Source organism: Lathamus discolor, chromosome 2, assembly GCF_037157495.1.
Source record: "Lathamus discolor isolate bLatDis1 chromosome 2, bLatDis1.hap1, whole genome shotgun sequence".
NCBI lineage: Eukaryota > Metazoa > Chordata > Aves > Psittaciformes > Psittacidae > Lathamus > Lathamus discolor.
Window position 1 is genome coordinate 42,886,178 of NC_088885.1, and position 24,838 is coordinate 42,911,015.

The 24,838-nt window shown below is 38.4% G+C and overlaps 1 protein-coding gene across 1 annotated transcript; it reads left to right on the forward strand.

The window, feature by feature from the left end:
• Positions 1 to 1,100: 1,100 nt before the first annotated feature.
• Positions 1,101 to 23,842, forward strand: YME1L1 (YME1 like 1 ATPase). Its single transcript, XM_065666638.1, has 19 exons — positions 1,101 to 1,330; positions 4,409 to 4,540; positions 6,577 to 6,739; positions 8,750 to 8,848; positions 10,473 to 10,582; positions 11,437 to 11,587; positions 11,681 to 11,788; positions 12,532 to 12,614; positions 13,446 to 13,536; positions 14,088 to 14,240; positions 15,450 to 15,582; positions 16,797 to 16,859; positions 17,534 to 17,646; positions 18,012 to 18,167; positions 18,925 to 19,076; positions 19,953 to 20,079; positions 20,177 to 20,250; positions 20,842 to 20,928; positions 22,060 to 23,842. The coding sequence occupies exons 1-19, from the start codon at positions 1,301 to 1,303 to the stop codon at positions 22,201 to 22,203; spliced, it is 2,169 nt and encodes a 722-aa protein (XP_065522710.1). The 5' UTR covers positions 1,101 to 1,300; the 3' UTR covers positions 22,204 to 23,842.
• The last annotated feature ends 996 nt before the right edge of the window (positions 23,843 to 24,838 follow it).

The window sequence follows — 24,838 nt, forward strand, 5'->3', positions numbered from 1 at the left end:
TTTCTGCCAAATTAGCTAGCCGAGACACATCACTGTGATCACGAGAATGCTAGTGGAAAACAGAAGAGATGTGTGTGAAGGCAGGGGGAGGCAGCATTGTGGCTGCGCTGATCCAGACTGCGGTGAATCAGTGTGGGATAGTACTTCCAGTAAGAAAAGGAACAGAGCAGTCAGATGAAAGAAAGAAAATGCTAACAAACCTCCAAAATAATTGGAGAGCACAAGGAAAAAAATAGTACAAGGCATAGAAAAAGGATGATTATCAGACCAAATTCTGCCCTGTATAGATGCATATGCCTCTAACATCTGTTTAAATGACATTTTAACTGAATGTGAATAATAGTATTTAGGTTATTGATTCCAATTTTGTTTTCCTACACGTGGTATACTGTTAACTCCCTGAAAATATTTCCAGTACTTAAGGATGGCACCTTCAGCAGTGATTGTACGGGATGTGACCTAAATGACATATATTCTTAAAAACCTGTTCCACATGCAGCAGCTACACTGGTGGTGCTGCTCCTGCTGATGCCCGGCCGAGCTGGTAGACACATAGCACTGTGCTTGCAGTGGCAGCTCCTCAGCCACGCCTTGGCGTGGGCACAGTGCAGCTGCGCCCTTTCCAGCCTTGGCCTGAGCAGCAGCCTGGTGTGCAGGGTCCAGAGGAGTCCCTAGGGCCCAAAGCACCTTCTCCTCTGCAGAGGCGTCTGGCGGAAGGTAGCCCTGAGCACGCCCCGTGCCCAGACCCGCTGGCTGTCCCCAGCCTGCCACCCTTCCTCGCCTGTCACGCTTAGTTAAGAATGATGAGGAGCCCAGCTCTGGCCGCTCCACCGCTCGCGGGCGACGGCGGCACCCCGCAGGGCTGCCCCGGCCCGGCCGGCCGGCACCCCCTGCAGGCCGGTCTGCCAGGGAGGATGGTTTGCCCCTCGCCCGCCGCCTCCTCCGGTAACTGATGGTTAGACGTTCTACACGGCTTAGCCAGGACAGCACGGGTTGCTAAGCCACGGCTGCTCGGGGAGACGGAGAATGAGCGGGAGGGAGGGAGGGAGGGGCAGACAGAGGCGGCCCGGAAGGGGCTGGAGATAGTAGACCTTCCGGGCCAGCTCCGGGCCTGTCACCGCCTGCCGTAGGGGGCGGCCATTTTACCGAGCAGCCGCTGGGCCTTCCTGCTGGCGGCGGCGGCGGCGGCTGCCGCAGCGACTGAGCGGCAGAGTCTCACGGGCGGGCACAGGCTTTACGTCTGTGCTGGGAAGCGGAAGAGGCGCCTGTGGTCGCCGCCGCCGCCGCCCCAGCTGGGAGGATGTTTTCGTTCTCAACCGTGCAGCCTCAGGTGAGGGGGCTGACAGAGCGTAGCGGCGGTGGTCTCGGTCCGTGGCCGTGCGCAGTTCGCCGGGCGTGGGGCTCCCTTCCCATTGGGAGCTCATTTCGCGGCTGGATAGAGGCCGCGGAGCCGGACAGAGGCACTTGGGAGGCCCGGGTCTGCGGCCTCGGCTGGAGGAGCTGAGAGCCTGCTGCCACATTTTGGCAGCTTTGGAGAGCGTTGAGCGGGTGTGGGGGCCGCGTAGCGGGGGGCTGCCGGCTTCGTAGGGGCTACGGTGGCCGAGGGTTCTTATCTTGCGGAAAAAAGTACGTAAATAGAGGAGAGAGGAGGTAAAAGCTTGTCAAATATGAAATGGAGACGTGGCCTGGAGATGGCACTTTGGCCGTGTTATTAAAGATGAAGTTACTGTGCTGTTGATTGTCACGGGTGGTTGTGGAAACCAAAAGGAAACTTAAGCATTGGAAGAGCTCGTGAAGGAAAAATCCGTCAATTATTTGTTATACAGAACAGTCTGGATGCAATCAGGAAGTCATCTTTTATTAGTGAGTCTGATGGGACTAGTGGGGTTTATGGACTTTAAGCTGAGCCAGTGTGGTTTATATTTTGAGCTAGGGGGACTTTATGTGATAGTCTTACTTCACAGGGGAATTCCATTGTTCTTGCCGCTTTCGTTAGCATAGTGAAATGTCAGTGTGGTTAGTGGTTGGCATGCTGGCTTTGAGCTGTGCAAGCTTTATTATGGTTTTACCATACAAACTCCAAGAGTTTAATTATAACTTTGGACAATTAATTCTGATTCAGTTTTCATTTCTCACAGCACTGTCTCTTTTGATCTTCTCTCTAGTCAACACAGAGATGGAAGTTCTTCTGGAGGGATGTTCCTCTGCCATAGACAGAGGCTCAGTCAGATATTGTGGTTGGTTGTCATTCCAGCAGCCAGAGTTGCACCCCAACTCTGTGACATGTAAGAAGATTGAGGCATTTTGGAAGTGTTGGAATTATTTGTACCACTGTCATGGTTTAAGTTCAGTTGTAAATCAGCCACACAGTCCTCGCCCACTCCCCCTTCCTTTCCTCTCCCCGCTCTTGGAGGGATGGGGAGGAGAATCAAAAGAATGTAACTCCCACGGGTTGAGATAAGAGCAGTCCAGTAACTGAAGTATGACACAAATCACTACTGCTGCCACTAGTAATAATAATGATAAGGGAAATAACAAGGGAAGAGAATACAACTGCTCACCACCTGCCGACTGATACCCAGCCTAACCGAGCAGTGAACTAGCCTTTCCAGGTAACTGCCCCCAGTTCTACATCTTGGGCATGACGTGCTGTGGTATGGAGTACCTCTTCGGCTGGTTGTCCTGTCTCTGCTTCCTCCTGGCTTCCCCTTCTCCCTGGCAGAGCATGAGACTCAAAGTCCTTGGTCAGACTAAACATTTGAGCAGCAGCTAAAAACATCAGTGTTATCAGCACTGTTCCCAGGCATTGCACTGCATTGGCTACTAAGAAGGAGGAAAAATGACTGCTACTGTTGAACCCAGGCAACCATATATTCACCATAGTCATGTGCTAGAGTAGGAGCCCTGATACATGGTGTATCTAGGCTTTTACACTCTGATTCATCAGGTGGTGTCACTGAGTGCTGCTGAACTGCAGAATTGACTGTGATGTGTGCATGTGCTTTCTATAGGATAGTTTGATGCTTAGGTATGTTGCTAAAGTCAGATCCCAAGGACGGAAACAGGAAACTTTGGGGAATACCTTGTATAATTTAGGGAAAAAGATATTTCCAGTTACAAAAGTACTACTTCATAAATTAAAATCCGTGATGTTTCGAAAATGATGCAGGATTCAGTAATAACTGAAGAATGGTGATCTCTGAATTCGTGAGATTCTTTGCTATTCAAAAGCGGCCACTGAGCTTTCTGTTCAAGGGAATCAGCTTGATGAGATCTGTTGCTCGGATAGCTGTCCAGGGATAATGTAAAATTCATGATACTACAATATTTCGTATTAAAAACAGAAATTAAGGCATCCTACTGAATAGGCGGAGTACCTTGTTTACTATTCTTTTCTGTTTCTTTCTGTTCATGTTTAAAGAGCATTACTTCTCTTCTGTGGCTGTGATGTGTTGCGAAGTCTTATTAGGCTGATGATCTTAGCTTTGTCTTGCAGACATAAATAATCAGGAATATTTTAAGTGACCATTTCTTCCAGAGAGAAGTGCCTAAGTGACAATAACTGTAAACAGGTTGTAAACAGGTTTAAGTTCAAGAGATGGGGCCAACTTGCAGGCATTTCAGTAGAAGTAATTTGCTATTGTTTTCCCTCTCTCTTTCTCTCCATATTGATTATGTTTCCTTTTTTGTGTTTTTTTTATTGCTGTGTGAGGGAAACACAACTTATTTGGAATGTTAGCTAATTGACTTAATTTGAGCGTGGTGACTACAAGGGAAAAACATCCTTTCACGAGGTTTTGTTTTGTGAAATAATTAAGTTTGTAATATTTATCAAAACCATCAGCAGTCTTTGTTCTGTTGCTTGGTTGCAACAGTATGTATCTAACACAGCAAACAAGTGATACATTTAAGAAAAAGGGAAAATAGAAAAATGTACTGAAGGAAGTGTATATGTAAGAAGTTCTCTTTTTTTGCAACTGAACGTTGGCTTAAGTGCAAATCAAGGGTAGTCTTTGCATCTCTTTAAGTGCTGAATGATCTATACCTACTGTTCTATTTTGAAATCTAGCAATTACTTTCTTTAAACCGTGCTTATGTTTGAAAATTAGGAAATGTAGCCTTTTTTTTTTTTTTTTTTTTTTACTTTCCCTCTTCCAATCTTTGTGTCTGCTAATCTGTCATGCTTATGTAAACTGTCTTAACTTTCTTGGTTGGTTGGTTGGTTTTTTTTTTCTTTAGAGGTGTCATCTGACACTGTGGTGTTGAAGCTAACTTCATGTGGTTTATTACGAAGTCCTCAGTTGAAAGGCAGTGTACAAGTCATATGATTATGTCAGGGTTTGGAATGAAGGTGTGTTTAAATAGTTTAAAAAAGACTTTATTTTTTTTTTTTTTTTACTCTTTCCAGGCTACTGTTCCTCTGAGTCACCTTATTAATGCCTTTCATTCACCAAAAAGCTCCACTACTACTGCCAGCACAGGATCTGTACATCCTGTTCAGAGGGACGCTTCCCCAGAGCATGATCCTCAGAAGAGTGAGGTACTAAAAACCTTTGGGAAAAGTGGTGATTTGCTTTTAACTGAACTAAATCTGAATAATATTAGCTTAAGGGAGTTTAGTATTTGACTTATTTCATAAAATAATGCGATGTAACTGAACGAAACAGAACGTTAACACAGATGTAACTTTTTGGCAGAACTTTAGTCTGTGCTTTGTCATTAAGGATTCCACAAAAATACAGTACTTCATTAACAAGAAAAAAAGCTAGTACTTGTCTTGGTACTGATTTGCAAATGAGGATGGGATTTGTTTTCACTTTCAACTTAAGATTTCTTGCTCTGAAGTAACAATAACACTCCTGTTAATAAACCTCTTATTATCTTTTCACTCACTGAGTTCCAGCAAAGTTTGTTTCACTATTGCTTGTGAGAAAAAGGGCTGTAAATTAAAATATGTTGAGGGTTTTTAAGATATTAAACAGAATATTTGCATGAATTCTTATTTTTCTATGAAAATATGTTGAATTTTCATTAGGCATTTTTTGTTCTTCACGTTGAAAATCAAAATACAGAAAGTGCAAAGCTGTGATTCCATTGGTTTTTTTTTTTTAATTATTTTTATTTATTTATTTTAATTTTAATGATCCCGTATTTGCTTCTGGTGATAAAAATTTATTTCAGTGGGAGATTTGGATTATTGAATGAAACAAAAAATGTTTCATTTATTCAGTTCAATATTTGTCTTTCTAATCAGCAAGAGTCTCCTTTAAATGTGAAGATCCTTTTGTATTTAGTATTTTCTCTCTGATTCGTTGTACACCTGTTTGCTTCCTCCAAGCATGATAAAAGTATAAAAATAAGAATGAAAATTGTCTCTCAAAGGATTTTTAAAGAAAGTTCTTAAAGCAAGTTTATTAGACTATTATAAGTTTAAATAAAGGTTAAGCTCAAATGTTAAATCAGCAAGTACTGACATAGTAAATGCGGTTCTAGTATCAAATAAAGCAGAACTACTACTGTGGCAAAACCTGTCATTTGAGAAAGTGAGACTTCTCTGCTGCAGAGTTAAGTATGTGTTTGGAAATAATAACCTGTTCTGAAGGGTCACAGAAAATGCACGTTTCCTCTAATTTTTTTTTTTTTTAACACCCCCGCAGCATTTCAGTCCTTTTCCAGACAGCTGTTAAGCTGAAGTAGGAAGGCTTGAGCTATTCCTTTAAACCATGTGTAAAAGTCAAATGCTGATAGCTATTTTAAAGGGTCCAAACTAATATGTGTTTCTTAAAACATGCTCTTCCTGAAAAGTTTTTCTCCTATCTGTAAAATACAAGAGTAAAATTGCTTTGATCGAGGTTAATTCTTTAGTAACTCAAGTGTATGCGCCTTCTATCCTTTTTTTTTTTTTTTTTTTTTGGATAGTTAATTTGCTTTGTAGGAAATCCCATATCCTAGTACTTACCCTTTACCCTGTAGAAACGTTTGCCTTTTATTGTGTGTCTACATACCTTGTGGCTTTTTAAAGCTTTAACTCTGGGTAGAGTATCCAGTCTTTGTGCTGCTGCTACATCTGCACTAGCTGCAAAAAGGATAGCAAAAAACTTAAAAAAAATAAAAAAAAAAAAAAAATTGGGGGATTTTGCTATTTGCTCACTTAATGAAAACATAATGGGTGGCTATTGCTGTACATTGTTGCCCCTCATACTCTGCATTTGCACTGTCATTAAGAGTATAGAGAGTTAGAAAAGTGTTGTGTTTTTTCTGTGTCTGCTTCAATCAGGGAGCAGGATGGTGTTAAAAAGACTAAATCTGAAAGAAAACACATTGTCATAAATGTATGGTGACAATTAAAATATCAGGATGTGCAAATGGAAAAGTTATTCTGTACTGACAGTAGCAAATATTCTTTCTTTGATTGTGTCCTTTAATTTGTTTATCTTCATTTAGAAATTTTTGTTTCAGTCTGAACTGTGAAATATAGATGCCGTATTGAGCCAAAAGGTTTTAGAGGTTTTTCTTAAGCTTTTCCCCCCTAAGGTAATCTTAAGTAAATTCTGAACATTTATTTCTGTTTTTCAGTCTGTATTTAATTTAAGAGATCTGGGGTTGTCTGATCTGAAAACGAACCATTTCAGAGAATTGGTGAACAGGTTGCTTCCTGGCTACTGTCTAGAAAACAAAGTCTCTTCACAGTGGCATACATCGTACATCTCTGCTGAATCCTTCTTTGAAAATAAGCATGGTATGTTTCAGAATAAAGTGCTTGTGAAAACTGGAGGTAAATTGTAAAGGTGAACACAGTTATTCTTTAATCTCTTGTGCAGTAGATAACTTGAGAGTTTTAAAAAGCTTTAGTAAAAAGAACATTAATGTGTTTTTTCATTGTGTACGGGTTGTCTCTAGAGTACTGCTTTTGAGTTTTGGGAATTTGAGAAATTTCAACCTAGATTTTGGAATTGTTTCTGCAAATTCAGATTTGAATTTGGCTGCTATTAACCTTGTCTAAACTCAGCAGTAGTACAAGGGCATTGTCTCCCAAGGATGACCTGTGAATTTTTTCACTAAGTAGAAGAAATTATTTTACTAATACACTAACATAGAGTTATAGAATCATAGAATAGTTAGGGTTGGAAAGGACCTTAAGATCATCTGGTTCCAACCCCCCTGCCATGGACAGGGGTGCTCACACTAGACATGTCACCCAAGGCTCTGTCCAGCCTGGCCTTGACAACTGCCAGGGATGGAGCATTTACCACGTCGTTGGGCAACCTGTTCCAGTGTCTCACCACCATCACAGCAAAGAATTTTTTACTTACATGTAATCTGAACTTCCCCTGTTTAAGTTTAAACTCATTACCCCATGTCCTATCACTGCAGTCCCTGATGAAGAACATAATGCAGTCATGAACATCTCCGGTTTACATAAAGTTTTTTGCTTGAAGGAACATTACACAAGGACTTTAATTAGAAAGGAATTATGGGTGGCAAACTGTTAACAGTCCATGTAGAGTATTTAATTACTGAAATAAAGCATGGTTCCTTAATAGTTGAAGATGCTTTGTTGGGTTTAATCTAAAATACAAAAAGCAAGGCCATTGTAGGTGCTCAAGAATGTGTTGGAAACGGAAGCATATAGCTAACATTTGAGATACTGCCTATATAGTATTGCAGTTGGGAGAAAAAGAAGAATAATATCTCAGGGCTACTATTAGAGAAGAAGTACTAAATTGAATTGTGATGCGAGATGTAAAAAATTTAGCCCAGAGGCAGTTTTCCGTATGTGAAGATGACTTGCAAATGCTTCAGAGCTTTGCTGAATTGACCTGGAAGCTTATTGGACTGGTTGTCAAAGCAAGGTTATAGGTGGAAAACTGCCACAGGCGAGGGAGATGCAAAATCTTCAAGAAAGTACTTTTGTGTAGGTGACACTGCAGGCTATAAATGACTGTCACTATTGATATATGTATGTTGTGCATATACTTGTGCATGAAATCAGAAGAGTACTTCTGCTTTATTAAACTAATGTGTTCACAATTACATTATATTAAATTAGCCAATGTGCAGTGGTATAGAAGATAATGGAATATAAAGTATTGTAGAATTAACAGCTAATACTTTTCTCTTCTGCCCATAGTTCTTCAGTGTTTCAGTTGTTAGCTTGTAAGCTGTTATTACAATCGTATAACTTCAAAAAAATACTAGGAACTTTCGGGGTTCTTTCTGCCTCCCTAGATATATCTAATTGATGTAATAACTTCCTCAGAATACATAAAAAATAACCCTCACCCTTTTTACGATTACATTAGCTTCTGAATTACTATGATGACAGCATATGTAGGGCTGGCCTCAATTTTTTTCCCCTCCCCAGGTCTCTGATGTTTCTTAAATAATTCTTGCCTGCTAAATGAGGATGAGTTCTTTTAACTTTTGGTAACTATACAACAGATAAATGACAACCCTTTTTCATTTCTTCTTGCTGTATTGAATGAGGACTGTACAATTAAGCAGACTTCGCGTAGTTTAAAATTTTTTCATACTTTATACATAGCCTGTTTTAAAGTGCCACTGAGTGATCTGTTCTTTAAAGCCTTTGGAACTAAATGTTTGAATGCTGGTCCTTCAGCTTCACAACAGTTTAATTATAAATGCCTGAAGGACCACAGTAAAATAGAATTAATATCCTGTGGAAGAAGAAATGTTTAGCTGTTGTTTAATATTGGGTGTATTTATACTTTGCTGTATCTTTTTACAGGCTTTGTGGATGTTTTCAGTGTTTTGCGCTCATCTTGTTTGTACAGACAGCATCCTAATCCCCTCCAAAGCTTCTGTTCAGATGTTCGGAGTTGGCCAGGTATGAAATGATAAACTACACTGGTTATAATCTCTATAGTATCTTCTTATTCTGGGAAAGTATTTTTACTTTTGTCTTAGAGGCATCACTCAGGAAATACTGTGAACTTCCAGGGGGAGCTTTATATTGATGTTAACACTTTAAATAATGAAGTTATTTTTGCATTTGAGTAGTATGTTTCCAGAATTAAGTTAGTAAACATTGTGTAACTATAGAATCTTGTTCAAAGATAATAGTATCTCTGGCTCATATTCTTGAAAGATGATAATGAGCTGACTGCTTTTGAATCAATAAGTATGTTGAACCTAGTATTCATCCAGGTGAACTTTTTAAGGTGCTTCATAACTGGTTTAAACTACTCCTGGGTGTGTGATGGGATGGGTAGCAACAGGGCTTCCTTAATAAGAACATAATCAGGACCTCAGGGAGTTCAGCTATTGTCCTCTATTCAATTCTTTCGATACTACATCTGGATACTGTGTCTGGCTTTGTGTCCTATGGCTGAGAGAGATGCTGACAAAATGGATCCTGTTGCTCAGTGAGGGGACAGAAGGAAGAGAGCAGATTTTTGAGCATTTAATGTACAGGGGAAGCTGAGGGATCTAAAGTTTTAAGTTAGCTGAAGAGAAGGCAAGGAATGATGTAAATGATATTTGAGCCATATTAGCTGCCCTTCTCTTGTACATCTTGATGAAGAGGCAACAATTACAAGTAAAGGCAAAGGAAATTTCTGTTTGGAAAATTGTCACAATGAGAATGGCTAAATTCTGAAACAGGTGGCCTGGAGTGTTGGGGTTATCCTAATCCTTGAAGATTTTAAAAAATGAGCTGGACGAGGTCCAAAAGTACCTGATTGACTGTTGAAGTTAGGGCTTTTTTGAGCAGGACTTTGACTAGATCACTTCCAGAAGTTCCTTTTATCTGGTGCTATTCTATAACAGAAGGTGTAGTGAAAACTATATAATTCACTGGTACTAGTGATTATGTTAAAATGTAGTTGTGAAAAAAGATAAATATTCTTGGCTTTTGTTGTTTATGTTATAAAATCTGCATCACAGCTGAGCTTTTAGATAAAGCTTATCTTAGAATAGGAAACTTCATTCCCATCCTTCTGGATGAACTTCTGAATGTTTCATGGTTGTCAGCCAGCCTGGATTTAGTTCGACTGTATGCCTTTTCTGTTCCCTGAGATGGTGATGGGGTTGGCCAATTGCCTGTAACTCACTGTATGAACTCCTGATTATTTTAACAAAGAAATATATGGGGAAAATATAGTGAAAAAGTCGGCAGTTTGCTTGCGAGTTCAGGTTACAAACATGGTTCACAATTACTTAACTATACATTTACAGTACTGAAATGTATTGGTTTATTTATCTAGTTATTACTGTTAAATACAGAGGTATCTTTCATACAGTTTCCTGTTCTTGCTTTTTCGGTCAGGCATCTTAAAACAGATTGCTGTTTGCAATTCTTTTCACTTTTTACTATGGATATATTGGAAAGATTATATTCAGTTCAGTCATGACAGTATTTTTCATGTAATAGTGTCTGAAATTTCTTGGGCCATTTTTTAGCAGTAGTAATGGATAATTTTTAACTTTTTTTTAATTATTACTACTCTAAGTTTACATGCAAACACGGAACTTTAAGACTTTGAGATCAAGAACAAGACGTCTGCAGTCAACATCTGAACAATTCACAGAAACAAAAAGTTCACTTTCTTCAATTCTGAAGGTAAATACAAATAACATTATGAAGTTGGTTTTGGGTTATTCAGACTATCTGCTTCTCTTGAATGAGCCTTCACAATTTACCAAGGGTGTTTTGGTTTACTTCTGTGAAAAAATTTCCTAATTCTGAAACTTGAGCTAGTGGCAGTGTACTGTTTTTTCTTACTAATACGCAGATTTGCTTCATGTATCACCACTCTAAAGATTACTTGATTTTTTTTTTTTTTAGGAGAGTAGTTTCTGTAGGTTTCAGTTTTAAACTCTAGAAATAAAATCCTTTGTGTTCTGTTTTTGTAGCTTTTAAAAATAGCTTGGAGTGAAACTATTTGTTTAAACAGAAATACAGTTAGTTTAACATACAAGAATGTGTATTTTTTTTGAGCAGTTCAGCGTGTGATTGATGTTTTCAGAATAGCAAATATCATTACTTGCCGCTGGTATATTTTTAAGATATAAACCCATCAAGTTTCAAAGTTCTGTAAGTTACAAACTCACTTACATGCTTTTAATTTGGCAGATGACTTCAGGCTTGGAGTAGCAAAGGACTTAATAAACCAAGTTAACCAAAATAATCTTTACTTCTAATTGGTTGTACAGAAGTCAGGCTCCTTAAAGCCTTTGGCTGTGTTTTCTGTTTGGAACTGGGCTCTGATCAGGAGGGCTCTGACCTGTTCAGGGGTGCGCCTGCAGGAGCCATTGTTATTCCACACTCAAGCTATGGCCCTGTGTCATTTAACTAACCCCATAGCACCTGAATTACATGTTTGGTTTTTTTTTTCCACCCATGCTAACCAGGTGGTAAATTAACTATGTATCAAAACTCAGTGCATACTAACGCGGCTGTGGAAAATATTTCAGGGCTTTATCCTGAGAAAGCGCAGGATTGATGTTGAAAATTTGGACGCACTAATGAAAACAAAAAACATCCCAGAGGCACACCAGGATGCTTTTAAAACTGGTTTTGCAGAAGGCTTTTTGAAAGCACAGGTATTCCTGCAGAAAACGCTTGGTAAGTTGTTTTAGTTCATGTATTTTGTCTTTGCCTTCAGAAAGTAGTTTATTTCAGCCCATATTAAAACTCTTTTTTTGTTTTCTTTTACAGATTCCTTGAGAAGATCACGTCTGCTTTCTTTCTTTCTTTTTGTTCTTTGTTTTTACCTTGCTATATATTCATCATTTTTACCTGGGAAAGGTTCCTTTTCTGATGCTGGTTAGTTAACTTTTTTCCTGCATTATTTCTCTTGTGTTGTTACTTCCAGCAGGTTTAGCACAAATTAAATGTGTTTTGATTATGACAGTTTTAGGATAACAGGGAAGATATGTTGCTGCTTTTGTCTACAGCCTTTCAGACAAGGGTGTACCAAAATGTTTATGGAGACAAAAAGTTGTCTATTGGTGTAAGTATTTTAATTCCTTTGGTGAAACAATTACATGGAACCATACGGAGAAGTTGTCAGACTGTTCACCAGTTATGTGTTTGTCTTTGAATTTAGATGATGTGTTATCTAGGTCAGCAGTTTGGTTTTTACTTGTAATCACAGCATAGTTTATAGCAACTAGGTAATTGCAGGCCAGATTGTCATCTTAGAAACCTGTTGGGAATAATGGAATGATCAAACGCTGAACTAATGTAAATGGAGAATTTCAGCTTCATGCTAAATTGCAGCTTGGACCTCAAGAAAGGTTATGTGCAGAAACACTGAGGGAAAGCTTCTGGCATTCTGTACTACAGATGACTAAAAAGCACATCACCGAATTAATTACAAATATTTTTTCCTTTTTTTGTTTAAATCTTATTTTTTGCTGGACACTTGTAAATGGAAACATGCCCTGTTAAAAGGGCAGGTGTAAAATTAGTGGCTTAATGGTGATATGCATTCAAGTGCAAATTTCATCTTGGAATAAAGTGACTTTGTGTAAATTTGTTGTTCATCATCTGCTGTTTGCTATCAGTACGCTTTCGAACATCGAGTATCTTTGATGCTGCAGTTGATCCAATCCAGTTGAAAAATGTCACCTTCGAACATGTAAAAGGGGTAAGTTTAGAAGTAAAGTCTTGAGTTTCTGCTAAACTAATCATTGTCAGCCTGAAGAATGTTTACTCTGTTCATGAAACTTTGTATGAGCAGAAGCCTGGTATATATTGACCACCCAAGATGAGGGAGGGTTTTAACCATTCTTGTTCTATCTGGTATCTTTGTGGTATTTTAATACCTTATAAAAAGTGCATTCTTGACTTGTTGAATTGCATTTTTAAAGGTTAGAGTAGCAAAAGCCAGGCCATAAGTATCTGTGTTAATCTATTTTTTGCAGAGATTGACCAGTACAAGAGGATGGTAATACCATTTGATCATTTCTCTCTTCATACCATCTCTTTTGGATTTCTGATATTAGGACAGGAGATACAGAGATTCCCAGAAACAAGTGGCCACGTCGCTGCTGATGGGATAGCTTTATTGTTTCTTCAGCTGTTCTTTAGCTGTCAGTGGCCAAATGAGGACCTCCCCCTCTCCTTTCCAAATAGACTTAGTCTCTTTTTAACTAATTAGACTAATCTTGATGTAGTATTTTTAATTCTGTATCTATCTCGTCTGTCAGATCTGGTCTTGAACTGTGTGGTTATTCTTTCAGTATTAACAACTTCAGTGTTTACCGATTCCTATGAACAGTTCTAAGAAATAGATTGAATTAAATTCTTGGACAATTGGTATCAACAGAAATTCTGTGTTACACTTTTGTCTCTTTCTGGTGTGTATTTTTGATCAATACTCAATTAGAGGCTTAGTCTCTAATACAAAACTTGCCTACAAAACACATTTATTTTAGAAATGCTTGGTTATATTTTGTGGCATGTTTTTTATGTATAGGTTGAAGAAGCTAAACAGGAATTGCAAGAAGTTGTGGAATTCCTGAAAAACCCACATAAATTTACTGTACTGGGAGGTAAACTTCCGAAAGGTAAGAATTCATTCTCAGCAGAAGTAAAATTCATTATGTTGCTGTGGCTGTCTTTGTAGCTTTGTTCTATACTGAAGGACTGACTTATAGCCTAGCTTCTGAATGTTTTTTCCTTTAGTTGGGGAATCAGAAAAGTATATAACCAAAATGGGCCTAAATACTACTGTTTTATTTAGCTTGGATCTGGAAAAATTCTGAAATAATATTAGACATGGGTAGTGGATTTCCTTGTTCATTTAAAATACTTGAGGAGCAAATGAATCCTCAAAGAGCTGTGAAAGCTTCTTTATTAATGGATACAGAAGCCTGAAGTATTCTCTTTGATAGCCTTACAAGTGTGTTGTTTGAATATGGATCATTGTGTATCTAGATTTGTTACAGGAAGATTCTTCAGATGGCAAGTGCTGAGCAGTATCTGAAAAGGGATGTTAAAAGCTTTATGAAGTCAAGTGTAAATTATTTCCCCTAATGCATGGAAGAAACAGTACCTGCGTAATAAGACTGTGTGGGTTTGGTGGTTTTGTTATTTGGTGTTTTGTTTGTCTTTTCAGGTATTCTGTTAGTTGGACCACCTGGTACAGGTAAAACTCTTCTTGCACGGGCTGTAGCTGGTGAGGCTGATGTTCCCTTCTATTATGCATCTGGATCAGAGTTTGATGAGATGTTTGTTGGTGTAGGAGCTAGTCGCATCCGAAGCCTATTCAGTAAGTTAAATATTCCGTGGTTTTGAAATGTTTTCACATGTGAGATTAAGTGTTCAGTATTGATTAGGTACAGTTCTGGTTACTGGACAGTAGGGTATGAGGCTAATAAAACATTAATTGTGGAGGTAGATCTCAGAATTCTGTGAGCATGAGTTAACCGTAGAATCTTGCCTGTCAGGTAAAATTACATCCAAAATTACAACTGATGTTACAGCACTCCCAGAGAGAAGTAATTCAATTGGAAATGCAGTATCCTATAAAATAAATGGAATAATTTATGTTGTAATTTACTTACTGTCATATGTAAATTATTGTAAATTTGAATTTAATGGTAAATTTTAGGTAAAAACATTAACCTTCTTGGTTACTTCCCTCATATTTTAATTTTATTTTTTAAATCTGTATGGGAACTTTACAGCATCACATGAGATGTCCTTTCTCACACCCATCAATGGGCCCAGAATAAGAAGGCATTATAATGAAACTTCTCAAATTAACCGTAACAGAAGAGGCTTTCTGTTTGAAGTATGCACATAATATGGGGCGGGGGGAATCCAATTTTCTTTTAAATGGTGTTTCTTTTAAATGGTGTCAGGCATATACAATGTAGGAAACTAGTTTGCATTTGTAGAAGAAATGTGACTTGCTTCATGTGAAAGGGGATGCAAACTGTAACGTGTTGTACCTTTAAGTGTGCATTACTTTCTGTTGACTACAGAGGTTTAGATGACTGAGTTGTACATTAATATTTTACAGATATGTCTGGCAGGGTGACATGAGTTGCATCCTGGTATGCATGTATCTGTCATTGGTTTTAAAGTTTATTATTGCATTTTTTTATTTTATATTTTTAATACCATCACGTTTCATGTTAGTTTTATTTAATACGTCAATGCTGTCTATGAAGCCTGTGAAATATGCTGTTGTAGGGAGTGTATGCAAAATACAATAAATTTCTGTACCTATTTTTAGTAGTAATTTCTTGTAGCATGGTAACAATAAGCTGATGTAAAGATAAAGAACCTTGCCTCTCTTTGCATCACTTCATTTAAGAAATTGAATACTTTTTTAGGCTAAAATCAGGACAGTTTTGGTGATATCAAATAGAACTTTTTATAATCCAAGAGTAATAGAAATAGTAGAATCTTAAGTCCTATGATACACTCTTTGTGTGGTTGAATTTTCCTTTTGCTGTTTTTCTTCTGTCAGGGGAAGCAAAAGCAAATGCACCATGTGTCATATTTATCGATGAGTTGGACTCTGTTGGTGGGAAGAGAATTGAGTCTCCAATGCATCCCTATTCAAGACAGACCATTAATCAACTTCTTGCTGAAATGGATGGGTAAATACAGGGATTCTGAGGGCACAGAAGGTCGTTGACTGACTGTTTTGAATATTGGGGTGAAGTTTTCTTCCTTTTTGTAATTTTTTTTTTTTTGTTTTAATGCTTTAAAGAATAGAAATTAAAGATGCTTTTATGGTCGCTTTCTAGTCCTGCCAACAGTAGCATTAATGGCCTTACTGTAAAGCATATGGAAGCTTTGGAGTTGTAGTAGCACAATAACTGCAGTAATTTTATATAATTGCTCATTTTTTTTTTAGGCTAGCTATATATATCTAAAGGAAGAAGTTTAGCTCGGATCCAGACATGTTTTTAACCAGTTGCTGGGCTGAACATGGTCATGCTTAGATGGCATATTGTTTGATAGTATGTTTTTGACTGGCTAGTTGAGGTCATCTGAAATAATCATAGAATCATAGAATAGTTAGGGCTGGAAAGGACCTCAGGATCATCTAGTTCCAACCCCCCTGCCATGGGCAGGAACACCTCCCACTAAACCATGCCACCCAAGGTTCTGTCCAGCCTGGCCTTGAACACCACCAGGGATGGAGCATTCACAGCTCCCTGGGCAACCCATTCCAGTGCCTCACCACCCTAACAGGAAAGAATTTCTTCCTTATATCTAATCTAAACTTCCCCTGTTTAAGTTTTAACCCATTACCCCTTGTCCTGTCACTACAGTCCCTAAGGAATAGTCCATCCCCAGCATCCTTATAGGCCCCCTTCAGATACTGGAAGGCTGCTATGAGGTCTCCACTCAGCCTTCTCTTCTCCAGACTGAACAGCCCCAACTTTCTTAGCCTGTCTTCATATGGGAGGTGCCTCGTTTCCTGGACTTGTGGAGGTGGCCCTCCTCTGGACTTGTTCCAACAGCTCCATGTCCTTTTTATGTTGAGGACACCAGAACTGCACACAACACTCCAAGTGAGGCCTCACGAGAGCAGAGTAGAGGGGCAGGAGCACCTCCTTCGACCTGCTGGTCACGCTCCTTTTGATGCAGCCCAGGATACGGTTGGCTTTCTGGGCTGCGAGCGCACACTGAAGCCGGCTCATGTTCATTTTCTCATCGACCAACACCCCACGTCCTTCTCTGCAGGGCTACTCTGAATCTCTTCTCTGAATAAGAAATAGAATAAGTTATTGACAAAAAAAAAGGTGTAAATTCTGTCTTCAAACCAAAAAAATTCTTACCTTTTTTTTTTTTTTCCATGCAGCTTTAAACCTAATGAAGGTGTTGTTATCATTGGTGCAACAAACTTCCCTGAAGCATTAGATAAGTGAGTATAATGAATTGATCATTTTTACGGAGTATATATTAAAAAAAAACAAGCAAACAAACAATCCAAATCACTGCAACTTCAAAATTGTGTATGATAATCAGATTAGGATTTGGGTTGGAAGGGACCTTAAAGACGATCCAGTTCTGACCCCCTGCCATGGGCAGGGACGCCTTCCACTAGACTGGGTTGCTCAAAGCCCCTTCCAGCCTTTCCTTGAATACTGCCGGGGATGGAGCAGCCACTATCTGCGCTCTGCTCTGGGCAGCCTGCTCCAGTGTCGTGTAGCTGATTTTTTTTCGCCTCTTAAAAATGTTGTGTATTGACCAGTTTGTGGTATTTAAAAGGTTGTTTAGTTAAATATGAAAAAATAAGTAGCATGTTTCTAAGCACCTAGAATTTCTGGAAGCTTTTCTGCTTAAGTTGATCAGCTGCATTCCTTATTCACAATGCAGACTTTTCAAACCCAAAACACCCTTTAGAATGGGTTGGTAGTATACATCTTTCATCTGTCTTTTTACAAAAAGTTAAAAAAAAGTATTTGTTGCATTTGTGCACCAGCCATAGTATGTGTTGATGTCTTCAGAAATATCAGATTTTTGTTCCTTAAATATGTTAGTAACACTTTACTGCAGCATTTTTAAGTAAGTGTATTAAATTGTCTTTTCCCTTAGTGCTTTAATACGTCCTGGTCGCTTTGATATGCAAGTTACTGTTCCCAAGCCTGATGTAAGAGGTCGTACAGAAATTCTGAAGTGGTACCTTAACAAAATAAAGTATGATCCATGTAAGTGAATACTTTAGTGTAATACCTTATGTAACAGTTGTTCTACTAGATCAGCCCACTCATGTGTTAGTCCTTATTCCACCAGCAATTGTGGCTTTACTGTGTGTCTCAATGAAGAATACAAAAATTGCCTGGTATGTACTGTTACAAGTTTGAGGCAGTGTTTCTTTGTAGACTCCAGCAGTTCACTGTGTTTTAAGAATTAGACTTCAGCTCTTCTAAAGCTGAACGTTTTTTATTTAACTCATTATTTTTAATAGAACATGATTTTTGCTTAAAATTTCATAATTTCTTGATTTATCTTCACCATACAAACTTTTTCAGGAGGAGTATGGACCCTATGACAAGTTTGTTTTTCTCCACAGCTGTAGATCCGGAAATAATTGCACGAGGCACAGTAGGATTTTCTGGAGCAGAGCTTGAAAATCTTGTAAATCAAGCTGCCTTAAAGGCAGCTGTTGATGGAAAAGATATGGTAACCATGAAAGAACTAGAATTCTCCAAGGACAAAATTCTAATGGGTAGGATTTTATGCAAAAGACACATATATGTTACACTACACAGGGTTTTTCTATTTTTCTTGTGTGATTAAGACTTTTGCAGACAAAGAGTTTTTATGCTGTTGTCTTTTGGTTTGTTAGGGGTGGTTTTGTTATTTGGGCTTTTTTTAATTTGGTATTCTGTTTGGGGTTTTTTTTTTTTTTAAACAAGTATGTCTTCTGGTAACTAATTCTGAATAGAAGTTTTTGAGACCGGAGAGGAGTATGTAAAATCTAATACAGAATGCATTCTTTAAGACTTTGTGCTTTTTTTTTTTTTTTTAATTAAGAATTGCTGCATGTTGTACTTCATGGTGGAAGACACAGGCTTAATTTCTTACCCTTCCCCTACTTACTCCTAAAGGGGAGAATAAAAGACCAGAAACCTGGAACTTCTGTTTAACTAGCTTGTCACATGATAACACAGAACTAAAACATCTGAGGCGTACACACTAAAAATCTGGTCTATTCGTACTTGAGAGAAGAAATGGATTTTTCTCAGATACTTAAACTGCATTTTAAACTTTTTCCTTTAAAAGCAGGTTGTTTCTAGGGTGTATTTTAGACACTAAAATCCTGCTCATAAACATTTGCAGTTAATGAGTGTTAATTTTGCTTGCATGCTGTTCCTCAACTTCTTCATGCTCCGTTTGAGTGTGTGTAATGTTGAGTGTATGTAATGTGTGGACTGTGGTGGTTATCTGTAAAAAATAAGTTTATTTATGTTCCTCCTTTTAAGGACCTGAACGTAGAAGTGTAGAAATTGATGAGAAAAACAGAACCATCACTGCTTACCATGAATCTGGACATGCTATCATTGCATATTACACCAAAGATGCAATGCCGATCAACAAGGCTACAATCATGACACGAGGAACAACACTTGGACATGTGAGTATTATATGTTGTTTTGATGTTGGTGAAGAATTTGCGAACAATGATATTTGTTGTAATTATGTTAATGCAGACTGCAGTATGTTGAAATACTTGTGAGCGGTCTCTTGGAAAACTTTCTGGTCATGTTTTCTGTGTGATGGAGAAAGCTTTCTTCCTCAGTTTCTAAATAGCCTGTGCTGGTATGATAGTTCATATATACAAGGAAAGAAATAAAAGTCTGTATGATTCTGCTGCAGTTAAAATAGCTCCCAACAGCAAAACTTTGAAGAATCTCTGAAGAACTGGAAGGTAGAAGCATTGCTCAACTGTACTTTTAACACAGACATCCTGTATCAAGTTATTCTTTGCCCAGTGTGATTTTTTTTTTTTTTCTGAATCTAACTGGTTACCTACTTTGTTTCTAGCATAGATATCCCTAAGTTTTTCTACTCTGCCTTCAGCTGCCAAGCATTTGAACAGAAAAATACATCTAATGTCAGTTTCTGTTGATCTTTATCTAATGTAATGTTAGTTAAGTTCAGTTAAAGAAAGCCATTGGCCTGAATCCTCCAGGCAAGTGGATTTGTGCTCAGTACAAGTGTAGGGAGTAAGGAGAAATCAAGATAATAGTTTGTTCTGTTTCTTCTGGTTGTAGGTTTAAGTTGCTTAATTTTAAGTGGTGCTTGTGGCCTGTAGGAGGCTATTTCAGCTGGTAGACTAAGCACCTCCAAGCAAACCTGATGAGTGTGCAGATTAGGAGCAGGCCCAGAGCATTCAAACTGGTGCATGAAAGCCTTTATATCTGTTTTGGATATACACAAGAATGTTTTCCAGGTTATTTCAGTATTTCTTCCATTTGTTGTTACCTGACCACAGTTCTGAATCTTACAGGTATCTTTGCTCCCAGAAAATGACAGATGGAGTGAAACTAGATCCCAGCTTCTTGCACAGATGGATGTCTGTATGGGAGGAAGAGTAGCAGAAGAACTCATATTTGGAAGTGATCACATCACAACAGGTCAGCTGATTGGTAGTTAAGTGTTTGTGATCAAAGCTGTGGACTGGCATGTTTAACTTGCTTTCAATAACATAACTTACATCTGCTCTCTATCTAGGTGCTTCCAGTGATTTTGACAGCGCTACTAAAATTGCCAGACTGATGGTGACTAGATTTGGAATGAGCGAGAAGGTAGTGTCAGCAATCCTTATATATTTGTTTGATACAAATGAATGTTCTGTAACTAAATGCCTGTTTGTCAGTGATCAGAGACACTAGGTAGTTCTGGCTGTCCCTCCTATAGAAAACTCAACTAGAAAACCTTTGACAGTTTAAAAATTACCCTGCAAGATCTTCACCTCAGAATTTCCTTGGAAGTTACTAATGTCTGCAGAAAATACTTACAATAAAATGAAACCTTTTGGAATGGAGGGGGTTGGGACACCAATAGTGAGCTTTCTAGACTTCTAAAAAAATCTTCTTTAGTCATCTTTATTACCCACCCAAGCATTAATAGTTTAGGGGTTTTGTTTTGGGTTGTTTTTTTTTTTTTTTCAACAAGAAAATGCTTAATCAGGTTCTGTATTGTGACCTGTTGAAATAGAACTCTGCACTGACTATGGAGTTGATGAACAGGCTTCTTGTTTTGCTTCTGTTGCAAGCACTTCAATAAGCATACAACTGACTTAGCACATAGAAACAATAGGTGATGAAGCTCTAACAGTGTTCTATGTGTGTTACTGCAATAGTGGCAAGATAAAGGTATTTGTTGTTGTTGTTTAGCTTGGTGTTATGACCTATACTGATGCGGGGAAGGTTAGCCCTGAAACTCAATCTGCAATTGAACAGGAAGTAAGAACACTTCTACGGGTAAGGTTCTCCACTCTCCTCCTCTGCTCTGATACATTCATTTGGTAAATGTGTATTGGTGAAAATAAACCGGTGGATGAAAGCACTTGCACCTACTTAATGTAGGTGCAAGTTTAAATCGCTGCATATAAAAACTTCTTGGTGATTGTCTTGGACAAATGGCGAGAAACAAGCTGATGGTGTTGTGTTCTTTAATATATTCTTGAAGACTTCCTCTTATGTTTGGTCAGGATTTGTATTTTTCCTGTTCAATTCATAGGAAGAAAAAATACAGCTATAAAATATTTTAGAACAGATGAGAATGTTTTGTGTTACTCCCACATTTCATAACTTGCAGCTAGATGGTTTGGTATAAAATCACAGGAGTGGCCATATTGGATCAGAGAGTTGCCTTTTCCAATAGCCTAATTCTCACAGTGGTCAGTACCAGCTGCTTGGGGAAGTTTGTAACATCAATAACCACAGAACTTCTGGATGGCTGTTTGGTAATCTGAGCTGGTACAGGCAGGAGAACTGTTTCTTTATAACATTTAAATTAGTAACACTTTTTTGCTGTAGCCATTTTTGAACTGACTTTATCACGTAAGAGCCATCTGTGTAGAACTAGAAGTTAAAAGTTGAAGCTGGTAATGCTGGCAACATGCATCCCCTTGCAGTAACTGGTAACTCCTTGGGTATCTTTCATCTTTCTAAAAGCACGTATTAATACTTTGAGAGTTTCATAAACTTAAAAATTTGAGTCTTTGAGGAACATTCCTTGAATGCTTTAACACTGCTTATAATGTAAAATCAAATACATCAATCAGCAAGTTTGAAATCTAGTAAGTCTTTTCTAAGTCATATGTACTAAGGTTTTTCTCAGGATTTTCTTTTTAGTCCCTACTTCTGCAAAATGCAAGGGTGGCACCAAGTGTGGTGATGTTTTTTATTTCTTGTTTGGGGTTTTTTGATTTATGCCAGCTAGGTTTTAAATCTTTGAGAGAAGAGCTATGCTAGCTATGAATGTATGCACTTCAGGTGCTTGTTTCAAGCTAGAAATGATGTTTAAAGCAGAATCTTGCTGTTCTTTTTTGTTCTGAAGTCTCATAATCTCCTTCCACCTTTATTCATTTTTTTTCCCCCTAATATTAGGACTCGTATGAGCGAGCAAAGAACATCCTGAAGACTCATGCAAAAGAACACAAGAATTTAGCAGAAGCTTTATTGAAATACGAGACTTTGGATGCCAAAGAAATCCAAATTGTTCTAGAGGGAAAAAAACTAGAAGTAAGATGATAACTTGTGGGATACTGATGATTTGAAGAATGTACATCTAGCAATGCAGTAGTCTTGCGCAGCATAGAGCCTTTTTTTCCCTTCTTGATGTGTATGGCATTAGCAACTTTTTAATATTCTGTCTCTTGCAAGCTTCTGTTACTCATCTGTTTGTTGTGTCTCATCAAAATAAGACACACAAAATAAAGCAAGTTCCTCATCCTCTGGTCCCACTACTCTTCCCACAATAAGTTATTCAGGAGGATAAAACTCAGGGTTGAATTCAGTGTTCTGGTTCAGTCAAATGTGTTGAAGCTGAGAATAAAAACATGCAGATACACTGGTGTGTTTTGGCAGAGCTGCTTGGGTCATGCTGCTGCGTGCGTTTGAAGTGGTACCTCACAATACATGCTGCATAACGTTTGTGTGACCGATTGACAGATTGATTCGTTAACTAGTCTGTCTAATGCTCATACTCTGAAGCTAGAGGTCGCTTTTAAAGAAGAGTTCTTAGGCAACAAAGCATCGACTAAGAGTGAAGCGGCTACACAATGCATCTCTGTTAAAGGGAATTGTTGGAACTTCATGTTAGACGACCATTATGATTGTGATTTCAGTGCTCTTGGGGTTAAAATACACACATGTATGGCTGGGAGAGAATCTGTAATGCAAAATCAACAGGCTAAATATGGCTAAGCCTCTCTAGACCATGTTTTGGGCAGAACCATGGCAGGGATAAGAGAAATACCTGTGACCTCGGATGTGCTGCTGACAAGAGTCTTAGAGTTTTTATTACTGCAGTAAATGGATAACAGTGCTTTGAAGACAGTGCTTTACACTGCTGGAGATTCTACAGAACTAAATTCTGCTACTACTTTGTATGGGCGTTTGATAATCCAACAGATGATTTCTTCCAAGGGGGTAATACTGCTCACTGAAGAGTAGTTCGGAAAATGTTTGGAACATGTGTTGTTTCAAATAACATTCCCAGTTCTGTTCTACAGTAGAGGTAGGGAAAAAACCTTGTCTTTCAACCCTTACAGAAACCTCTGGAACTCCTAAGATGATAACAAAAAGGTTTTGAAAACAAGCAGTTTCCAATCAAGTGGAAGTGATTGCGAGCAATCATATGCCAGTATTATTCTGGTATCATGGAGCTGTTTTTTAGGAATAACACATCTTGATCATAATCCTTCTGCACAGCTAATTGTAGACTCTTGTGATGATAAACTTCTGTTGCAGAAAGGGCCTTTATGAGTGTACTGATGTTGGAGGTTACCATATTGGACATTAAAATAGTTGGGCTGGTGCCAATAAATGAATAGAAATTGGTAGCTAAACTTAAAACTAGAAGTAACGTAGTATTTTACAGTTTTCTGAGTGTAATGCTTGATTATAACCTAATTTTTTAGTAAAAGCACAGGCTTTTTTTTTTTCCCCCCTTCAAAACCAGGATGACTTTCTATTTGCCTATTTTCGTCAGCTTACTAGTGACATCGCAGTGCAGTGTGGGAGAACTTCTGAATGTTATAAACCAGTATACCAAATGTCTAGGCTGACTAGTTACAGTTGTACATGTACTTTAGGATTATGCCAACAGAAATATACTGCGTATTTGGCATCTGTTTTTGAAGTAATAAAGTTTAATTTTAATTATGCATACTGGTTTTCTTTTCATTCCCTGTAAATGGCTATAAAATGTAACACCAAGTTCCCTACTGTGTAAATTCAGGTGTATGAAACATTTGAACTTGTAAATAAATTTGAGAATTACGGCCAAATTGCACTCTCTGCTTAGATTTCTAGGGAATGTTCTCCCTAGAAAATCAAATCTTTTTTCAGTTGCTGCTTCAATACTGGGACTTGAATGGGACCTTTCCAGCTAAATAATGTGAATCTGCATTTGGAAACATAAAAACACTTTTCACTTTCAAAGTCACCAAAACCTGTATTGGATGATCTGGTTTGAGGTGGAAGTCAGTGATGTCTAACTTGCATATAGCAAGAAGTTTTTGAAGGAGAAAAATAAGTTAGACCTCGTTAATGCACCTACATGGTTGTATGCATGTGTTGTCTGTGGAGTTTCAAAGAAACTTGCCTATTTTAGGCACTGGTGTTCTCAGGTGCACCCAGGAACTGAAGCGTTATTTGTGAGAACTGTCTTCCCATGAGAGGGACCCTGTGTTGGAGCAGGGGAAGAGTGAGAAGGAAGAAGCATCAGAGACGTCATGATATGACCACAACCCCAATTCCCTCTGCACTGTTGGGGGTGGTGGTGCAGGAGGTAGAGAATTTGGAAGTAAAGTTGGAAATGTAATGCTGCTGATTATAATTCCGACTACTTCTTATGGTCTTAGCTCTTATTCAGTGAGAGCTCCTCTGTTCTATCGATATGTCACAGGATGGGCTGTCACTGGTGAGCACAGTAGAGTTTATGAAGCTTAAACCTGAACTGCTTTTCCACTTTGTCCTCGGGCAGGGTGTGATTATCTCTAGTGAATCCTTGCCTGGTCATGCCATGGCACAACTTCTGCTGTTGTGGTCACCCAGGAGTTCACACTAGTTCAGTCACCTACAGCATATCTCTGCAAACTGCAGCCAACAGCAGTGACACACGACCTTCTTAAAGCTACATGATCTTTAATCTTGTTAAAAA